Consider the following 21,401-nt stretch of genomic DNA (forward strand, 5'->3'; position numbering starts at 1 on the left):
AGGTGTCTGTTAGCTTGAATCATCAGACTGTGTATCAAGTGCTATTCTAATTTCAAATGTGGAATGTTTTTAAATGGTTCCAACAGCTGCTGCATACAGTAAGTCAAAGTCTTGTATTCCATTGTTTAGGCTGTTAATGTATAGGTGCCAATTGAACTGTTAACTGGCCGCAATGAAACTTTACTATATCTATTGGGGAAGAAGGCATTATGGTCCTGATACATTATGACGTCATAAGAGTTGCCCTGAAAATCTCATGCGGTTCAAATTCATACTTACAGTTTTCATTGATAATAAAATAAAAGATGTAGTATTTGTGGCTTTCTTTCTTTCTTTGGGTGTAGTTCTATCATGACATGTGAGTAACCAATGAATCAGGAAAATTGGAAAAGTAATGGTGGGAAAGGTACAAGGCAACTCATAGCAAAAATAGTACATGAGGAGGCTGAGATTAATTGATAAACTTCTACAGAAATTTATGCAGTTCTACAAAAAAAGGAAGATCTTAGATAAGATCAAAATTCGTGGTAAGTTTGTGAATTGATAAGAATCATATATGTTGCACTGAAAATATGTACAGTATGTTATCTCACTGTTATCGCTCATGTGCCAATTACCTCCGCAAGTTGCTGTTATTTGTTTGAGGGATACCAGACTTAGTGTATATGAGCGAGGGTCTGTGTTCTGTGGTCTGTGACACCTCTCTTACAAGAATCTATAGGGAGTTAGTGTGAGGAAAAAAAACAAAACAAAATGAAGAATCTTTATCTGTTGTTGTTATTTGCTTGAGGGATACCAGACCGTGTGTATATGAACGAGGGTCTGTGTTCCAGTAGCTGTGTGGGACAGATGCAGGAAATGCCAGAATTGTCCCAGAGGAGTAGTTTGTTGTGGAGGCCAGTGGCTAAACTCACCATGTCCGTTAGTGACTTCAGAACCGAAGGTTGCAGACTTGTCAGAAAAGTTTTGAAGAAAGCTACATAGTTGTAATGAGTTTACTTTGGCTTTAAATTTTCAAAACAGTGCAGACATCTTGCAGAAAATATGTTCTCAAGTCCTACCCTCTTAGACTACAACTCAAATACTGTGAAATTTAGTTTATTTGAAACAGTGAACAAACCCTCAAAGAGTAACAACAATAGCAATAGAAGTAGATAATGGGCATGTAGTATATGACAATTAATCCTGCTATTTCTGTTGTGTTCCTGTAGCTCAAGCAGTTGAGAATGGCTTTAGCATGAGTTCAAATCCCAGGGAGTGCATGAAGTGATAAATTGTGCTTTTGCTTTGGTTGCTTTGGATTAAAGAGTCTGCCAAATGCATGAATGCAAATGTTCGTGATGATGTCCCTGATGTTTCGCTTGAGCCCATAGTTCTCATCCCTTACTGAGAAGGAGAAAGACGAAATGGGAGGATTGAAATGGTTCAGTGTAATTGTCTGAGAAAAGCATTTGAAATAATGAAACATTATATATAATTATAGTAGTTTTTCCTGCTCAGCTTCAGCGGTCATTACATAAATGATTATGGCCATCAAATTATGACCAATGAATTGAGCTTAAAGCTGCTCTACAATACATGTACATAACAACAGCTTGGAAAGGTTACAGAGTTTCAGACTTTCAGGGTCAGCAGTAGATTTCCTTTAAAGGGTAATAGCAGCATTGTTGATGGAAAAATAGGAAGTCAGTTCCTGTGATTCTGATAAGAGTCGTAGTAACCTTTTAGGCCATGATGCATTGATGAAAAGATCCATCATCTCAAAGGACTTCCAGCACAGATGAAGGTTGTGTAGAAATAATAGAACCCATTTAAGAGAAGAATAGAATGAAACGTTCCTGCCTCACTTAAACAGACTGGATGTATGAGTCAGGATTGCACAGCTTGATTTCAGTGTATAGCTATTTATATCGCAGCTAACCTATAAGGTTACCTATGAATGGCTGCTACAGTTCTTGTTCGTCGATTGGTGTTACATAGTAGGGTTCATATTACACAGTATAGTTACTTGAGTAAATTAAGCTTTAATCAAGGCTGAAACACTAGATGTATTGTTCCTGTTTTTGTGTTTGTTCAGGGTTTATCATGCTAGTTGGAATCACAGACCTGGACACACCTGTTGACTCACAACTGTGTATATTGTACATAATCAAGTTTTCGCTGAACAGTTTTACCTGTTAGTCACGGTCTTTTTACTTAATTGCAAAACAATCAGAATTCCATGGCTAAAAACCTGACTGCATCAGCTAGTGTGTAAAATCTTTGGACCTAAGGTATATTGTTAGTTTCCACTTCACAGGTTGTTGAAATGCTTCATAATGCCACATTTCATATGTATACATATGTGTAAAGCCAAACTTTCAAAGCTGAAAAACTTACACCGAGTATGCTTAATCAGAAAACATGTAAAGTCATGTAAATGCCTTAAACAGTCTACTATTTCTGGCAAACATCATTAATTACACCCAATGAACACAGATTGTTGCCAGTGCCTTGGTTTTCTCTCTGCATTTAAACGCATTCACCAGTGTTTTAATGGCAATCACTGTGAGCATGTCTAAGTTTTAACATCAGAACCAAAGATTTTTTTTTTATATACATCTCATGCCCACTGCTCAAGTACATTTTTTTTTTTTTTTTTTGGTGGGTGTGCTTGTAACTGCAACTAATTTATTTCAGTATGTCATATTTGTTTAGCTGTTTGGCAGAACAGAAACTCCCAGTTCTAATTCCAGAGTTTCTTTCATTTCTTTCATTTACCTTTCATTGTGTCATGTAACTGGCATCTGATTCTGCACTATTACTTCACATCCTTGATGTACAAGATACAAGTCTTTCTCCCTTTCTCTCTTGCTTGCACAACATTTAATTTTGCAACCATATATCACATTTGCATGCCAACCACCTCAGTCTGTTTTCTTTTCCCATCCCCCATCCTATTAAAGGGGTCATATAATGCCATTTTTGTACAAGCTAATATGATTCTTTAGGGTCTAAATTAAAAGTTTGTAATATACTTTAATTAAAAATTCTCATTAGTATTGTAAGAAAACACTAATTTTACCTGGTCAAAAACAGCTCTGTTTTCAGCACGCCGTTTCAGTGCATGTGTCTTTAAATGATAATGAGCTTTGCTCACCCCGCCCCTCTGTTCTGTGGGTACACCGTATTAGACATTCTCTGACTGTATCTAACACAATAACCACGTGTTATTCGTTATAAACGTGGGATTATGAATTATATTGAGAACGTCGTACATAGAAAACATGCCGTAAAGTACCCTGAGTGTAAACCTTAGACGCATTCATCATGAAGCCTGCAGCAAGGTTTGCAAATTTCGCAAAGATTAATATAAATACGAATATAAAGGTTAATAAAACATTACACTCACATCTTCTGGAGGTTCAGCAGGAACACGTTGGTACCGATCCGTTTTTTCTCGTTTGTGAAGCTGTCTGGTGTGAAATGATTCGCGCAAACATGAAAGCACAGACGATCGTGGGGAATCCCCGTGAGGGAATCCCCGCGTCAATCCTTTGGGCATATCGCTTCAAAAACAAAACTCAGCCACTGCTTCTTCAACGGCTCGGATTTAGGAACATCCAAATGACTGCTGTGTTCCTTATTACATCTAAGAACAGAACACCACAATCGCTTAGACGCCATTCTACTCCAGCATATCAACAATGGCGGACTACAATGACGACGGCTGTCACAGCTCGCTCAGGGCGGGTCTTGTGTTGAAACACGGCTGTCAATCACAATAGCGGGAGGGGCGTACGATCTTATGACGTCACAATATCGAACGGCTTGATTTCAGAGATGGTCAAACATATAAGGAGATTAAAACAAAACCACTGGATGGATTTTTATCATGATAGGATGGTTGTGTACAGGCACTGCCAACAGACATTTCAGTGCAATCAACTTGTAAAAGTGCATGTACCATTATATGACCCCTTTAAATTCAGTACCCCATACTTCTTTTCATTTTCCCATCCTCCCTCCTCTCTCCTTCGCTCTTTATTGTCAACTCTTCTACTCCATCCTTTTGTATTCTGCCAGTTGCTCTCTCTCAGGAAACCCAGACGCATTCATTCCTCTTCTACTCTTCAAACAGTTGCTATTAGTGCAGAATTGGCAACCAGGGGACTGATCCTCTGAACAACAAAAAGCAGCATTAATTACATTCTCACCAAGATGCCTTATAAAGCTTAGACTACATACAAGCAGTAAATTTAATTCAATAGTTACTATTATTATTAATATACATCTTCATTTGACTCATATCCCTGAGTTTTAGTCTACATTTCAGGTCTCTTGGCTATTGAACTCATTTTAGTGTACTGAGCTATTTGCCTGTTCCAGACCAAAATACACTCAAATAAATAGCACTTGGCACACTGTATTCAGTATGACAAGGTTGCTATGCCAGATGGCAATGTGCTCAAGTTGTTTAGTACTTTCTGCAAAGTGTTTTAGAAAGCCCACCATCCAGAATGGTATAGGTCTGCCAGGCCTCTGTCTGATCCTTCAATGACCGTAATGATCCTGAGCCATTTTCTCAGAAGCAGTGCTATTCTTTTGTTCTGTTCCCATTCCTCCTACTTTGTAGTGACTTTTTTCATGCCGTATTTGGTACAAAATATCCATTTTCATCAAATTCGGATATATTAAACTGTAATCTGTGGTTCAGCACTCAAGCAAATGCACATCATGTTGTTGCGCACTGAATGCCTCAGGCCAACTATCTGCAAGCTTGGGCAAACCCTTTTCCTCCATATTGCTGTTATGAACAGGGCTGCTTTGTCTGCTTTGATTTCAATAGCCAGTTTTCAGGACACCTGAACTGAGTAAAAACCTGGTCCTATCTGCTGATAATGAGCATTGAACGTTTTTATTTTTTACATATGTAAATAATACAAGCTCCCATTTCTACCAGTGATTTCAGTGTAGTGACGTTTGGACCTGTTGGTTTTACATGTCTGCTTTGAATTTATGATTGTTTTTAAACAGGCCTTGGAATATTAGTGAGCCATATAGTACAGCCAAAAAGCCAGATTCGTAGACAAGCTGAACTGGCAAGGAACTATTAGTCATTTAGTAAGTTCAGACTATGGGGTCTAAGGGGTTTTCTGGAACTGTAAAATATGCCACAGATGACACTTGACACTTTTCATACTGTTTTTAGGAGAAAACTGTTTCCTCCCTGCCAGTTGGTTTCACAACCAGGTAGGTAAAACTCCCTCGGTCCCTCTTTTCTCTTGAGCCATCGAATTTGCTGAATGCTCCTCTGCACAGATGTTTTCCACTTTTACGCACTACAGATGGAATGTGGCCATCTTAGGCAAGGTGGACATCCAAGTAGATTTGGTTTGAGTGTTTATCAACATCTGTTTCAGAAAACAGATGTAGTCAGGATGTTAAAGACAACATTTTTCTTTTCACTTGGATATTTGGTGAAATGATGCAAAGCAGTGTTCATTTTGTTGAAGAATTTTCATCAAAGAAATGTTTTCACAGATGAAAGCGGGACGATGACTAAATGTTGAATGACAAAAACTATGACGAAAATCTATTGACATTTTCGTCAACGAATAAAAACTATACGAAAATGTTAGGTAGGGATGATTTGGGAAGAGATCCAGTCAGAACTGATGTCCTGCATTTGTGGTAGATGTGCACATTTGAATTGTAACGTGCTCTACCCGGCAGGGCATGAGTTGGTAAGCTTTAATAAGGATTCATTATATTTAATTTATACAAATAAATATGTGTGCTTGAAAGAATAAATAATGATGTATGCCAGTTGTTATAAAGAATGCATATATCATTAATTGAAAAGAAGACTGTGTTCTACTTTAGGAGAAGTGGTTTTATTTAATTTTAAGATATATTTTTTTTGTCACAGCAGTTAAATCTGTGTCTGTATTGCGTGTTCAAACTTTAAAATCATTCATATTGGTTAATATTTTCTCCAGGAGTATGTAATGGGTTTGGAAATTTTAGAGAGATTCTAAAGTAATGCATTACAATTTAACTAAACCCATTAGATTTTAATCGACTAAAACTAGACTAAAACTAAAACAATTCAGATGACTAAAATATGACTGAAACTAAATGGCATTTTAGTCAAAGACAATGACTAAAACTAAATCAAAATTTGCTGTCAAAATTAACAATGATACAAATATGCCATATTATTCAGTTCATATTTCTGTGTTCTCGGAAAGTCTTAGATGAAATGACTTCATGTGGTTGTTCAGGTTCTAGTGAGATGTCACAAACCAATCCTGTCTTTGCGGGAAATACATAAATACCAGTGGTCATGTCTGTGCATGTAGACTCATGGGAGAATGAGTAATCAATAAAGAGTAATATCTTTAACGGCCATCTCTTATCACTCTTTATGAGGATCAGAGTACATGAATTGAGTTGTTGACCACTTAATGAGATAGAAAACTAACAGGAAAATCTCAGACATATCTGGTACACTACCAGATGACTACCATTCAGCAGTTTGGGGTTCCCTTTCAAATGGAAACTGCACTGTGTCCTAGGACACTATGGGGAACACCTCCAGCATGACTGGTGTCTGAAGCACATGTTTGAAATGCGGCAATGTCATTGGCCAACGACAGTCCGAGACGTCACTACCAGTGAGTATAAAAGGGCAGCTGTAGTGCACGTTATCAATTTCTTTTGTCTTCAGGATCCGTTTGTTTGCATACGTGTTAAGGAGATTTCTATGAAGTAACACCCAGCCAAGCATTTCAGGAAGTGTGTGCCTCGGTATCAGAGATATCGAGTACCCAATCTCTGCGGCTTCCACCCCAGAGGTTGGGTCTCTTAGCAGGTGTAATAGGTTGAAGCTGTCTCACTCTGATAGTGGTTCCCATAAGTAGACAGCTCCCTTACATCTCTTGTAGTAGCTCCCTAATATCAAAAAGGTGGTAGTTTCCTCGCTCTAGTGTTGGGTTCAGTAAGTAGGAAGCCTCTTTGTGTTTCCAAGCTGTGGGCTTGTCCAAGCCCTTGACTGGTAGAATGAGTAGCACCTTCCCCATTATGGGCTTTAAGTAAGTTCCTTGTCCTAGCTTTCAAGCTCTCGTGATCTCTGAGGTATGGTGAGCTGCATCCACCTCTGTGTGGGTCCCTTTAAGCAGGCAGCTCCTTTATGATATAAAGTAGTAGTTTCCTCCCCCAGTCTTGGGGTCCCTGCTAAACGGGAAAGCTCCTTCATCTACCTAGGTTTAGCTGCCTTCCCTTTAGTTGTGTCTCTTTAGTAGGTGGCTGAGATATGCTAAAGTTTCAAGGTCGTAGCTGCCTCCCCCTGATTTGGGGTCCTATAAGCAGGTGGCTCCCTTGTTGTAATGAAATTGTAGCTGCCTCCCCCATAATTGGGGTCCCCCTAAGCAGGAAGCTCCTTAATTTATCTAGGTGAAACTGCCTTCCCTGTTGCGGGTTCTTTAATAGGCAGCTCCACTAGAATGCAAACTTCAGCATATTCAGCCTAGCTGCCTCCCCCTTTCTTGGGTTCTTAAGCAGGTGACTCCCTTGTGTAAGCAGTGAAGTAGAAACTGACTCCCCCACTCGGGGTCCCCTAAACAGGCAGTTTACTAATATACTCCAGAGATCGATAGCTTGGTTGAAGCCTTGGCCTCAGCCTTCGTGGTTCTGTAAGCAGGTCCTCTGCTCCCAGAAGAGAGTTTGGGTTGATCCCCAGACAGCATGGGGCTAACGTGGAGTGGTACACTCCTCGGGGTCCTCCACGACCTCGGGTTCGGGGTCCTCCACGCCCTGCAAAGTGCTGGCCTCACAAGATGCTGACTTCAAGTAAGACAGGGTTTGAGCATTTTGTTAATCTAGTGAAAAAAATTCTCCCTGGGTTGTCTAGGGGTTGAACCTGGTATATATATTTATATAATTAACCCAAATCAGTTTATCTTTGTAAAATCTGAACGTACACTCTTAACATCAGTCAATCAAGCATTATATTATGATATTATGATAATCAAGCACTATTTAATGATAGAACTTTAGTAATTAGAACTACAACTTGGTAACCATGCATGAATGCATATTTTTCATTTTAACTGAACTTAGGACTGGTGGTGGTGCTTAAGATATTGTTGGTCATTCAGTGTTTCTGTAAAAAAAAAAGATAATAGTAATTATTATTAAAATATAATAATTCTACTACTAATTCTACGACCAATATACAACACACTAAGGATTGATGAGCTGCAGTGTTCATGAATGTTAATCACGTTGTCAGTATTCGCTCGAACTGATTTGTTTCAAAACAGGGATGAGAATGAGATTGCCGTTTGTGCATTAGTTCCGCCCACTCGGAGAAACCTGCATAACTTCAGCTTGTTCTTAAAAGCTGAATAATTCCAAATGAGCTCCATTATTTTGACAGGAAAATACAACAAAGAACGTTGTTTACATGTAACGTGTTAATTCTGCATGGTCTCTCGCTCTCATGGTCTCTCGAGAAACACAGCGCCCTCAGCAAAGCGACGGTACGTCAAATACAGCTACGTTGCGCTGAATTGAAATAGTACAGATCACATGACGAAGAGCGAAACTCTCAAGCGCTCAGTCAGAGTGTTCAGCGAGTGAAAATATACTATGCTAAACTTATACTTAGCCTCTAACACACACACACATGCGCTCCGGCCGTCCATCTGAACAAAACGGTGCCTGGTGTCTCGAGAAGGCACTCCCTGAAATTGGCTCGATGGTGCAAACGATTGTCCGTTATCTCTCTGCAAACCTCAAAAACGCAAACCCGCAAAAACGCAGACGTTTGCACATGCACATTACGTGTTCAGTCCAAAGGTAAGCACGTTTGAATATATATGTGCGCAGGCGTGTAGTCCTTATTTACAAATCAACCCTCAATAAACTGCTTGTACCGTTTTTGGCCTTAAAAATGTATAATACAGACATTTTTTGTCGCGTCTACGTAGCCACGCAAACCGAAATTATCCCGACAACATAATCAGACACCAGTCACCCTGGTGCTGGTTCCCCATAGTGTTTTAGGATGCAGTGTCTTGTTCCCCTTCTCAGGGAACCATGGTTGCATGCGTAACCTGATACATTTTTAAACAAGTCTCATCAAGGCTGCATTTATTTGGTCAAACATACAGTAAAAACAGTAATATTGTGAAATATTGGTGCAATATTATAATAATAATACATTCTATTTGAATATATTTTAAAATGTAAAATACTATTACAAAATGTTTAACGATTATTTGACGATTAGAAAGTTCAAAAGAACAGCATTTATTTGAAATAAAAATATTTTGTAATATTATAAATGTTACTTGGCCAGTTTAATGCTAAATTAAAGTATTAATTTCTTTAAAAAAATCTTACTGACCCCACAACTTTGAACGAGAGTGAACATTTACATTTATGAAACAATACTTTCTTTCTATCATTTCCTCTACAGATGTGCCATTGCAAAGTTTTTTTTATTTTATTGGTACACCTACAGTACGCACCTACATGAATAAGTCTGTCTTAAAATGGCCTTCCCATGTTTCTACTCTCTCTTTCCTTTCACCCTCATTTGTTTATGACCTGTATTTCTCTTTCTCCCTCCATTCCTCATTCTCTGTTCTTGAGCTCATAGCTGGCTGGACTGCAGAACAGGGCTGCTTGTGTTTTTCTCATCAGACTCTTGACACAGGAAGTGTGTATGTGTGAGGTGAGGACGGTCCAGACGACTTCCAGACAACACCTCTCTCCACTAACTACAGACGGCAGGAAATGTCTAGTGCAGCGTTAGATTTGATTTCAAGAAATGTATTAAGGGACGTGGTGAAATGTTTTTTTAAGCATTTTAAGCATAAATTTGAGTTCGTTTTTTAATATACAGTCATGCCACACTATTATTTACGCATTATTCTTTCAGTCAGTTCTTGCTCTCAGTTGCATGTTGTTCCCTCTAGATTCCTCAGCTTTGTTTTTAGCATTTTACAGACAAGCTCTTTTAAATAAAGTCCAGACCAACTCAGTCTAGTCTTATTTTGGTGAACTTTTCTGTGAGCAGTTTTTTTTTTTTATGTGAAGACTATTTAAATAATCTGAAGAACTCTTTACCATTATATAGCACCTTTTGTGCAATGGAAAGGTTTCATGGAACCATTCATGCCAATAAAGAACCTTTATTTTAAGATTGTATTTGTAGGGAAGAAAAGACAATCCATTTCATGATGACTTTAAAAACTGGATTGTTGATGGTTAGAGAATAAGACGCAGACTTTTGCCCTGAAATACTGCCTACAAAAAGAGGCTTAGTTCAGTGAATTCTCCCCATTGTTAACAAATGATTACTGTATCATGCAAGTACATGGAATTTTTGAGACGATTCATGTGAAAAGTGAAAGACTGAGAGTAACTGATGAGAACAAAAGCTGTCCTTTCAGTTCATGCAAAACAACTGTAGCTGCATGTGTATTTTAGCTCAATTGAGTACGTCATAGACACCATGGAGATGCAATCCATGCCTGAAAGACAATGAGTGAAGTGCTGACTGTTTGTGCTCATTTACTATGTCAATGAGAATGTGTGTGGTCTTTACTGCATAGAGAATACATTTTTATCTGAGGTGTATGTTTAAAACACATTGATTGCAGCAGGATGTGATTTGACCCTTAGATGAACCAATTAGCCACAGGACAACATGCGTTGAAAGTGACCAGATACACAAAGGACTTCTGTGTGTGCCGGAGGTGTGCTGCTAAATGAAATGCACATTTGTTAAATTGTTATGCACTGAAGCATAATTTTGTGGTGTTGTTTGATCAAAGTACCAGCTGTCATTATGATTGAACTACTTTTTCTTGCAAAATTGGGATTGATTCTAGCTGGATTCATTGCACAAAAGGCTTTATTAGCCTAAAAATCTCCCCTCATTTTTAACGAAAATGTCTGTCAACTCCAGGGCATAGCAGAAGATTTAGGAGGAAAACCTTTTATTAGCATCTGCGTTGGCAAGCTCTCCTTCATGGTATACTTGTCTCATGTTACCCTAACAGACAGCTGTTACAAGCACGCCTCTGATCCCCCATTATACGATCACCCTCTCAGCCTTTTATATTCCCAGGCTGGTGGAAGGATCCGGAACAATGATGTCACAACATGCTAATTACAGACTGATTGGTAGGTTGGTTTGGTTGAACACAGACCTTAATGAGGGGAAACAGGCTGTTGTTGTAGCTTGTGTCTGAGCTCTGAGTCAAAAGACCAGAGGTCACAATCTGGGAGGCTTCCAGAGATCAGAAGCTTTGAGGACAATAGGGACATGATGACGACAGGCTGGTGTAGATTATCCTCATTCAGTGTAAATTCCAGGGGACAGAGTAAGGGGATTCTAAATAAGAGGTGTTTAAATGAACACTACACTGGGGGAAAAACTCATTGGATCCATGATGAGTTTAGTGTGAATATGCAGTTTGCTGCATGTTGCTGTTCATAAAATCACATTTTTGCATATTTGCTTGACTTCTGTTAAAGATACTCCCCTTCTCCAATCTATTTGAGAAAAGTGGCTTTTTCTTGCAGTTTTACTTTAAAGTTTATGTTGAATATTTAGTTAATTGAGTGTAAAAGGTTTGTATTTATATGAATACTTTAAGTTCGTTCAACAAATTTTACATTGAATACACATTTAAATTAGTATAAAAAAAGTTACATTTTGCGTATAGGATTAATAGAAAAAATATATTATAAGCAATTGATATGTTTAAATTATATATTTATAATATGTATTCATACTATTTACATTATAAATATAATTTTTTAACTCTCCACAGGTGAATAAATAATCTCCTCATATGAAGCATCCAGGGAGGAGGTTTTAGAAACGAACTTCAGGCCATGACAATGACCTGAAGTGTATTATGGATGTAAAAGAGGCATGGGAGACGATTAAATGTTCCCAGCTCTTACTGGACCAGTTTGATCCATGAGCCATGATGTTATTATATACAATTATAGGATTTACATTTGACTAATTCTTAGAAAAGTTTTCCCAGAGATTAACCTGTTTATGATGTCACTCAGCTGTGATGTACCTGCCACAGCAAGTTTGACAGAAAACAACCAATTGTTTTGGTTTTGTGATATTTAAACTGAATATTGTTGGGACTAGAAGCTCATGTTGAGAGTAAATGGCTTATCCGACACTTTGGGATATTTTTTTTCTTCTTCGGTGAGAGGCAGAAACGTTGAAAAATTCATCATAATATAAGTTATGAAGTTTTGCTCACAGAATATGCCCAAATGTATTGTGCTTTGAATGGGAATTGAACACCATATGAATGTTTCTTCGAGTGCAGTTTCATCAGCTGCCATTTCAAACAAGAAGTCTCACAACACCGAAGTCACAGACGGGAACCCTTCCAAAAGCATTACAGGCTGTGATCCCCATTCCCAGAGCCCTTCAGATGTTTCACTAATAGTTACCCTTTAGCAGAGAAACTGGGTATGGACCATCCCAACAAATGCAGTGTTGCACTTCAATTGCACTATACCTCAAGTCTTATTAATCTCAGAAACCGAGTGCCCCACCTGCATTTCACTATTTGCTTTGGTGTGGCCGGGTGGCCCTGATACAAACTCCATTATTTTCTCTCAGCTGCAGTTCCATGTAATAGTCCCAGTGCAGCTTATGAATGATACATAACCACAGACAGCTGTGACCTGGGTTCAAATGCTGTTTTGCGATTTCATACACTGCAATTACACTTGTTATTAGAGCTAGTAGCCCCAAAGAACATTCGGTTACAAGTCTTGACTTGTGCCTGTCAAAATTAGAGCCTAACTAACAATGTGAAAAGTCATAGGCAACGACAGCGGGCATCTACTCTGATTAAGGTAGATCCTGAGGGACTTTTTCTGCAAATCAGAAAACTAAACAGCAAGAGCAGTAATAAAGAAAGAGGGATATATAACATTCCTGTTCTGAGAAAATTTGGTATATGCATTACTCCACAGGGCCTGGTAGGTTTACTGGGGCCAGTGCTGGGTATGCACAATACATGTCCAATATCTGGAGCATTCTGGGATGGCGTGAATGTGTAGGATAAACGGTTGGACCATGCACACATGGTCCTCATGCCTAAGCCCACTTACTGCATTTTAAGATGACGTAAGTTAGTGAGGATGTAGTTTATGTTTGGCTGAGGAATGCAAGGAGGGCCCGTGATCTGTTTCAGACTGTGCAAGGTCGGGGGTCTCTACTATTGATATATTGACTTTTCACTTGCCTCATCTTGAATTGCTATCATCTATGGTCAGTTTCAGGACGTTGTTAAAATCTGGTTTCAACAAATCTTGTAACTTAAAGCTACACTGTGTAATTTTTTAAGTTGATTCTTCGCAAAAATTATATGTGCTCATTCATGTGTATTTACTTCAACCAACTAATCAAGTATTCTCATAAGCGTAGAATCTGCCATTTAGAATACATACGAGCGAGTCGCTTGAATGGCGGAAGCCATGTTGCGACTCCATCTTAAATACATTAGCCAAAGAGGGACATACCTGGAAATTCAAGCTTCACCTTTCGCGCTTTTACACTCAGTGGCACCGTGACGAATGTTAGGGGGAGATTACTCGCGACTGCCGGCCACCTTAGGAGTTAAAACGCCCTCGGAATGGGAGGGGCTAGAAAGTAATATTCAGTTGGTAGTCATATACAATTTCACCGCTAGATGGGAGAAAATCCTACACAGTGTAGCTTTAAGTCTATCAACACCAGCTTCTGAAATGTGGTCTGCTGTTTTTTTCCTTCAGTGTAATATACTGATGTATTTCTCTCTTTGTCTTTTTCAGGGCTTTATTTGCATATGAAGGAGTGACCAACAATCTTAAACTCACAGATTCAGGAGGTAAGACTCCCTCCAATGACTCTTTATTTATGTGTTATAAGTTTTTACCAATGCTTAATAAAGTACAGCACCAAATCAATAAGTCTGTTTTTTAAAAAACAAAACAAAACAAAAAAGAAACTGGTTTATTTGCAGATTTTCACGTAAAGGACTACACTACATAATTCTAAAATGATTTTCACTAATTGGAGAAAGTTCCATGGAAACAGGAATAACAGCAAAAGAGCTCAACATTGGCCATCCACTCCTATGAAAAAAATAATATATATATTTATATATTTTATTATTATTATATTTAATTTTATACTTGTTTTAATTTTATGGCTTGTTGTCCATAGTTTTATTATCATTGTTTCCACAGCCATGTAAATATCAGGACAATTATTTTAGGTTTGTAAAAGTCAAGGAAAATAATAAAATATTAAAATCAGTGTTATAAATCATGGAAAGGTTAAGGACATTTCTGATAAATATAAATGCTTAGCTCTAAAATAATTTGAGAAATTGCTCTTTGTGAGTGCAGTCGCCATACATTTTTTTTACCCTCTAGGGCTGTCAAAATGGCTGAAAACTAAATTAGAATTTTATACTTCAATTTTACCAATATTCTAATTATATTCAAATTTAAAATGCATAATTTCAGTTTGGAAAAAAAAAGCTTCTTGTCTCCCGAGGGCGCAATGAGCAGAATATTAATTTACTGCATTAAATTGCTTATTCCAAGCAATGAAATAACATGTTATAAATCCAATATAATTTTGTAAATTGCATAAAAATAATTTTATTTATGCATAGTTTAATACTTGGAGCCAAAGTGCCGATCGCACAGAGTACTTTTTTTTTTTTTTTTAAACGTTTAAACGTTTGTTTAAAAACGAGATGCAGTAGAATGGGGAAAAAATCCCCCCTCAGTCTCGAGACTGTTGGTCTCGAGTTTTTTAGAAGTTGAACTTCTTTTAACATATCGTGGCTTTCTAAACACGCGGCTCTCTTGTGCGGGACTCGAGTGCAACGGTCAAAGATGTCTGTCTAGTCCATGTTTTACATAGAAAACAATGGAAAAGGAGCTCATAAAAAGCGTTCAGTGTGAACAGCTTAGTTATGGTTTTGATTCAACCAAGATCTTCTCCGCATTGAGCTTCTCTATTTCTGCAATGTTTTGAATGAACAACGCGCCACATGTAGTCGGTTCAACTGGACAGGCTAACAGAATCATTACAATGCAACAATGACTCTTACGTCATCGTCGCACATCTCGTTCACGTTCACCGCTAATACGGCTGCCTGATGCACCTACAATTCGAATGCTTCGTTTTTTCATTCAAATGTGGATTTTTATTTTAAATTCAATGAATATTCAAAATTCAAATTTAAATTTGACAGCCCTTTAAAAATCCCTATCCAGTAATTACAAACAACAAGAAAAGTCATCGGTCAAAAGGTGTGGAGTGCATTATGTCTGGTATGAGAATGACACAGTTAATTCATAAAACACATTAAACATGCTTGGACGTTTGTCTTTTTTTCCTATAGAATTTTTGGGATTATTTGCCTTTATTTATAGGACAGGAGGATAGACAGGGAAGTAGGGGTGAGAGAAGGGGAGTGGGATTGGGACATGTCCCAGGCCAGCCTTATACCCAGGACCCCACAAGCCAACTACTCCTAAATAATGTCCTAAGCATGTGTGCTTAGTTTTTGAAATTCCTATGGAGAAAATGAATGGAGAAAACACATCCAGAACCAAGGTCGCTTAAAATGTGGACAGTCACTATTTGAGCCACTTTAAAAGCTCAGTCTGTGGGCATTCATGCAACATTCATGTGTTAAATGCTGCTAAATCAGAGGATTACCAGTTAAGGCTGAACTGCCAACACTGTTCCTCTTAATATCAGATGATGCAGAAAAATCTCACTTGACTGCAGTAAAATATACCGGCTCTGCTTATTACAGTACATCAGACCAATCCTGTTCTTTGTAGATTATCATGATAATCTGGAAAAAGAATGCAAGTGTTTCATGGTGGTTGAGTCGTTTCCTTTCTTGTGGTCAATATTTCATGAAGACACTTTGGACCTTTTTAATTTTGTCTTTCCCTTCCCCCTTTATTTCTCTCTCTCTCTCGCTCTCTCTCATCTGCCAGCTGGAGGTTTGACAGAATTGGTTGGGAAATTTCACAACAGCAGGCCCATGTATGGCCTCTGCAGGGTGGGACTGACAGAAACAGGACAACCACAGATTGTCATGGTCTGCTGGGTAAGTTCACATGAAGAATGTGAATGTTTATATCAGTTTATTTCAGCCATAAAAAATGTATGCAGACATCCTACACTTAAATGTAGCAGCTGAGTTCTCTCAGCTCTACATAAACTGCAAATTGACAATATCCTACATTTTAGATGGAATGTCTGCCTTTCCCCTTCTATCGGGGTGCTTCAAACATTTGTAGCTCTTTTAACAAATACTTCTGGATGAGGTCATTTTGCCTTGTTCTGATTGGATGTTAGAACTTTATACCTAGTTCCTATTGGATGTTGCCATGGGGTGTGAGCCTGAAGTGGTTCCTCATTGGTTGGAGCTGCCGCATCTTGAAACGGTCCGTATTTAAGCGGTGGATGTGAGGCTGCTGTTGATGAGAAGTGTCAATGGCTTCACTTCACAAAAGAGCTTTGACCTTCAGACTTCAGTAACTGAAGGAGCTCAAATAGGGACGAAAAGAAGCATTCTGGGAACTTTTCTAATATCCATCGTGGATCTGGTTGCTAAGGCGAGAAGTGGGAATGTTGTTGTCGGGGTCAGAGGTGCCATCTGTAGCCAGTCAGGCATTGTATAGAGGGAGGGGGGGAGTGGTCTCAGTGACCTGTTAACTGCAGAGGAGACATTCTTGTGAACCAGACTGGTACTCACACACACACACACACACACACACACACACACACACACACACACACACACACACACACACACACACACACGCATACAGTACAGAAATCTGATTCTATAGAAGGTCTAGATTAGATTGTTACAGGTTTAAAATATATTTTAATTCCTTGTACATCATTCTTTTTGAAAGAAATTCATAGTTTGAAAGAAATTCATAGTTAAAGATGCATTCAGATGATCAAAGGTGACAGTAAATACCTATAATATTAATTTCTATTAACACAACATTAATATTTCAAATAAATTCTGTTCTTTTGAACTTTCTATTTATCAAATAAATTAAAAGTATCCTGGTTTCCACAAAAACATTAAGCAGCACGGCTGTTTTCAATGTTTATAATAATAGTAGAATGATTTCTGAAGGATCATGTGACACTGAAGACTGGAGGAATGATGCTGAAAATTCAGCTTTACCATCACAGAAATAAAGTACATTTTTTATTTTAATAAAATAAAAATAAAATGTTTCACGTTATTACTGTATTTTTGATCAAATAAATGCAGCCTTGATGTGCATAGAGACTTCTCACAAAAGCATTAAAAAACAGTACTGACTCCAAACTTTGAACCGCAGTGTATATTGAGTTTTGAGGATATTTAAAGGTGTCATTACATTATATGTCTCATACTATTTGTGTTTTTATTTTGATTATTTGAAAGTGCAAGTCTCTTAAATATCATGGTACTGTCACTTGTAGGTATCTTATAAATCTTACAGTCTCTTCTGTCTACATAAAACAGGTTGGTGATAGTGTGGATGAGCATCGCAGAACTGAATGTGACAGCCATCTGCCTGCCATCAAGGCCTTCTTCAAGGTAAAACAACAAAACAAACAGTCGCCCACCATGACTAGGCGTCTGTGTCTCATCTGCTTTACATAAAGTTCCTGAGGAAAGTTCATATAATCACAGCAGCACTATATTCAGCTGGTTACTTTACTTGTTTAGATGATTCTTCTGACATCCTTCATAGATCAGACTCTATGTATTTTAATAGTGTGCCCGTTTGAACCTTCGTTAATCATGTAGTATATAGTGCCGCAGCTACATTGGAAGCATTCGGATATGGAGTGAGTAAAATAATGTGTTTCTCTCCCTCATACATCAGACATTTGTCTCATTCTTGTACACATCCTGTGTTTGTGTGGCTGTAGAATGTCCTGCATCCTTTTTGTAGGGCGTCTGCTCTCTCTCTTCATCTCTCTGTAAAGGAACTTCCCTTAAAGCTGTATGGAAAACATTCAGAGAATATATGTCATCGGAAGTCATCATAAACATACACATAAATTGTACAACAGTTATAGTTTCTCATCCTTTAGGTGTTTACGATTGAGAGATATGCAATAGGAATTACATACTGAGATTGTTAGACCTCTGATCAGATATCACAGGTCTCTTTTTTCTGGTTTATATCTGGTCTTACATTGCTGCTTTGATTTAACAAATGGGAAAAAAAAAGCATTTTGTATATCCTTTGGTCAATAGTAGAACAAAAAATATTTATTATTTAGATTTAAGTCCACATTTCATTATGCATTGACCTCTATTATATACATACAGAACCTGAGTGATCAGTCAGATTGAGTTGAGTGCAGTGTTTTTGTTAACTCAACGTGCTCTACGGAACGGTGAGAGGCCAGTAAAGGGTTAAGACAAACTTGTGTTTTGTGCCTATTTGAATGAATGGGTGGAAGATGTAAAAAAGGCTCACAGTTCTGAAATGTCAAACCCTCCTAATATGTGTACAAATGCACTCCTCTGCTTTATTCTGAGATTTCCCTCTTGTAAATGTTTCCTTCCTTCGCTAGTATCTGTGAAGTGATGGCTAGCAGCTTGGGCCAGCTCCTATTGTAGTAAACTCTTCCTCTCGTGTCATGCCCTATTGTTCTCCTGAACAGCCGAGCAGTGCCACTGACAGGCACCACACAGACTGACTGACAAGAGCGGAAATTTAAGGGAGAGAGAAATTCCTAAGGAAAGGACAAGGTTAAAAGTGTTTGTTATATAAAATGTGCTTTTATTTTTAGCAGTGTTGGCGTTGAGGACGTTTTATGTTTCTTGTGATATATGTGCGTGTCTCTTGAAGCTGTCTGTGGATTTATTTACTTCAGGCGATGTTGCTTTAACATTTCCATTTTTTTCGGATGATTGTATGAGATCGTCAAACATACCTAATGTCTGGGACATTTTTAATGCCTTATAAAGACATTGCCCAGTCAGCTCCACAGGCATGCCAAGAATGCTGTTTATTCAATTCTCAGTGTTTCTCTCTCTCTTTTGAGATCGACAACCTTTATGACCTTGTATTGTGTTGTTCATCCACAATGTGTGTTTGTGTGGGATAAATGTCAGCACGAGTGGGTTACAAAAGTGTCTTTTATTATATTTCCATTCGGATTTAGATCTTGTCGCGTTATTTCTGTGTTGATTGATGCTTGTTCAAGCAAATGAACTTTGTTAGGTTATGTAAGGTCAGCAATTAAGTTTTATAGCGTGGGAGAGGCTGAGCCCCCAAACCAACTAGAGCACATACTGTATGGGATAAAATCAGACAGCCGGAGACAAGCTGTCATAGGCATTTACAGTGTTCTGCCTCAGTATTCTTCTAAATTAATGATAACACTTTCTAAATTTGGATTGAGGGACCTGCAAAGTCTCCAGTTGGACACAGCAAGAAAGCCATAGTCGACGACGAATGTGAAAAACTTTCTGATTCACAGACACTCCACAGATGCATGTCCTCGTGTTTCTTTCAATTATGCTGGCAGGTATCTTGGTTACAATTTATTTTAAGGTGACATAGGCTACATTGTACTTACTATAGAGTTACGGTTAGGATTAGGGTTCGGTTTAGGTTTAGTTACTTGTAATTATGCATAATTTACTGTTATTACTATAGTACTTTTTACTTAAAGGGATAGTTCAAACAAAATTGAAAGTTTGTGATCATTTTCTCACCTTCATATCTTTCCAAACCTGTATGACTTTCACATTGTATTACAAAAAAGCTGAAATATGAAGAATTCTTCTACAGAAGTCTTACAGGTTTGGAATGAAAGAGTAAATAATGAGTCTCTAGTCCAGGCCTAGTCTCCAAAGACATTCAGTCATGGGGAACTGAACCAAATGTAAAAGCCAAACCCATTTATCGTACTGTACGTGTTGGCTTCTGAGATGTGCCTTCAGAGTATCAGTAATAAGATGAGCAACATTGAAGTCTAAATCCCTCCAGTTTCTCCTCCCTGCTTTCTCCATTTATCACTCACACTTTTTATTGTCTCTTCATGGCGAGTCTGTGCTAGTAAGGACTCTCATGTGTGCAGAATGACTAGTCAGCTCTTGCAACATAAGCAGATGTTGTAAACTTCAACAGATTTTGATTTTGCTTTGATAAAAAGAACTTTAAACATATTATCTCTAATCTGTTGACAATGTTCAGGTTGTTTGTTGTCTCTTATGCTCACCAAGGCTGCATTCATTAGTATTGGAAAATATTCTTGTAATGGCAGAGCTGAATTTTCAGCATCATTACTCGTCACAATCTTCAGTGTCACACGATCCTTCAGAAATCATTCTAAAATTCTTGTTTAATGCTCAAAAAACATTTTTTATTATAATCAAAATTAAAAACAGTTGTGCTGCTTAATATTTTTGTGGAAACTGGGATAATTTTTTTTTTAGGATTCCTTAATAAAGTTCCAAAGAGATTCCAAAATCTTAACATTATAAATGTCTTTGTCACTTTTGATAGGTTTAATGAATCTTTTAAATCTAAAATATATAGACCCTTTGAACTACTTTGAACTAACTATAACTTTGAACTATCCACCTTATTTTTTAACACGGAAGTAAGGTGTTTTCTGTGCAGTAAACTGTAAAGTGCAGTAAACTGTAAAACTGTTTGCGCTACAAACCAGCGTGTTTATAATTAAGACACTATATTAAAATAGTATGGTAAGAAATACCAGTTTGCAATATCAAGCAACATAACAAGCCGTTTTGCACTGCTAAAAATAACTGGGAGCAAATGACACAGGAAGCCAGACACAGGAAAATTACAAATGGCCACCTCATTTTTTACCTGAAAAATAAAGTGGATGGCTTGTGATTTTTGTTTTCTGGTTGATTGAGTGTGATCTGAGATCAGATATTAAGGACAGAAGTGCTGTCAGCTGCAGTTGTGAGGTGTGTATGGGAGAGCATCTGTCCTCAGTGCTGTTCATATTGTCATCACCGCTAAAGCCCTGGGGCTAACTGCATGTCAAGGGGCTCATCTAAAGCAAGTAATAACAGATAATTGAGTCATTTAACTCCTCCCGAGCAGAAAAACAGATAAAAGGGAGGAGAATTCAACCTAATGTTCTGTTGATAAAGTCATTTCAGTCACAGAAAAAGCAACAAGTGAACAAATTGGTCCTGACACGTTCAAGTTCTTGTGCGTTTCAGGGAAATGTGGAAAGAGAGCTGAATGTAACAGTGTGGTAATCCATTGTAAAGCTGTGGGTTTTGTTGGGTTGGAGCCCAATCCTGCACTCACAAGGCCCT

General features: G+C 38.0%; 1 protein-coding gene across 2 annotated transcripts in view; it reads left to right on the forward strand.

Moving 5' to 3' along the window:
* The window catches only part of LOC308690678 (uncharacterized protein), a 42,232-nt gene that overhangs the window by 11,452 nt on the left and 9,379 nt on the right, over positions 1 to 21,401 (forward strand). For both annotated transcript variants that reach the window (XM_081365307.1, XM_081365306.1), the window contains exons 2-4: positions 13,858 to 13,913; positions 16,057 to 16,169; positions 17,598 to 17,672. In XM_081365307.1, coding sequence (XP_081221433.1) covers positions 13,858 to 13,913; positions 16,057 to 16,169; positions 17,598 to 17,672 — 244 coding nt within the window. The remainder of the gene's footprint in view (positions 1 to 13,857; positions 13,914 to 16,056; positions 16,170 to 17,597; positions 17,673 to 21,401) is intronic.

This window comes from Scardinius erythrophthalmus (assembly GCF_964197995.2).
Source record: "Scardinius erythrophthalmus genome assembly, chromosome: 5".
Taxonomy (NCBI): Eukaryota; Metazoa; Chordata; class Actinopteri; order Cypriniformes; family Leuciscidae; genus Scardinius; species Scardinius erythrophthalmus.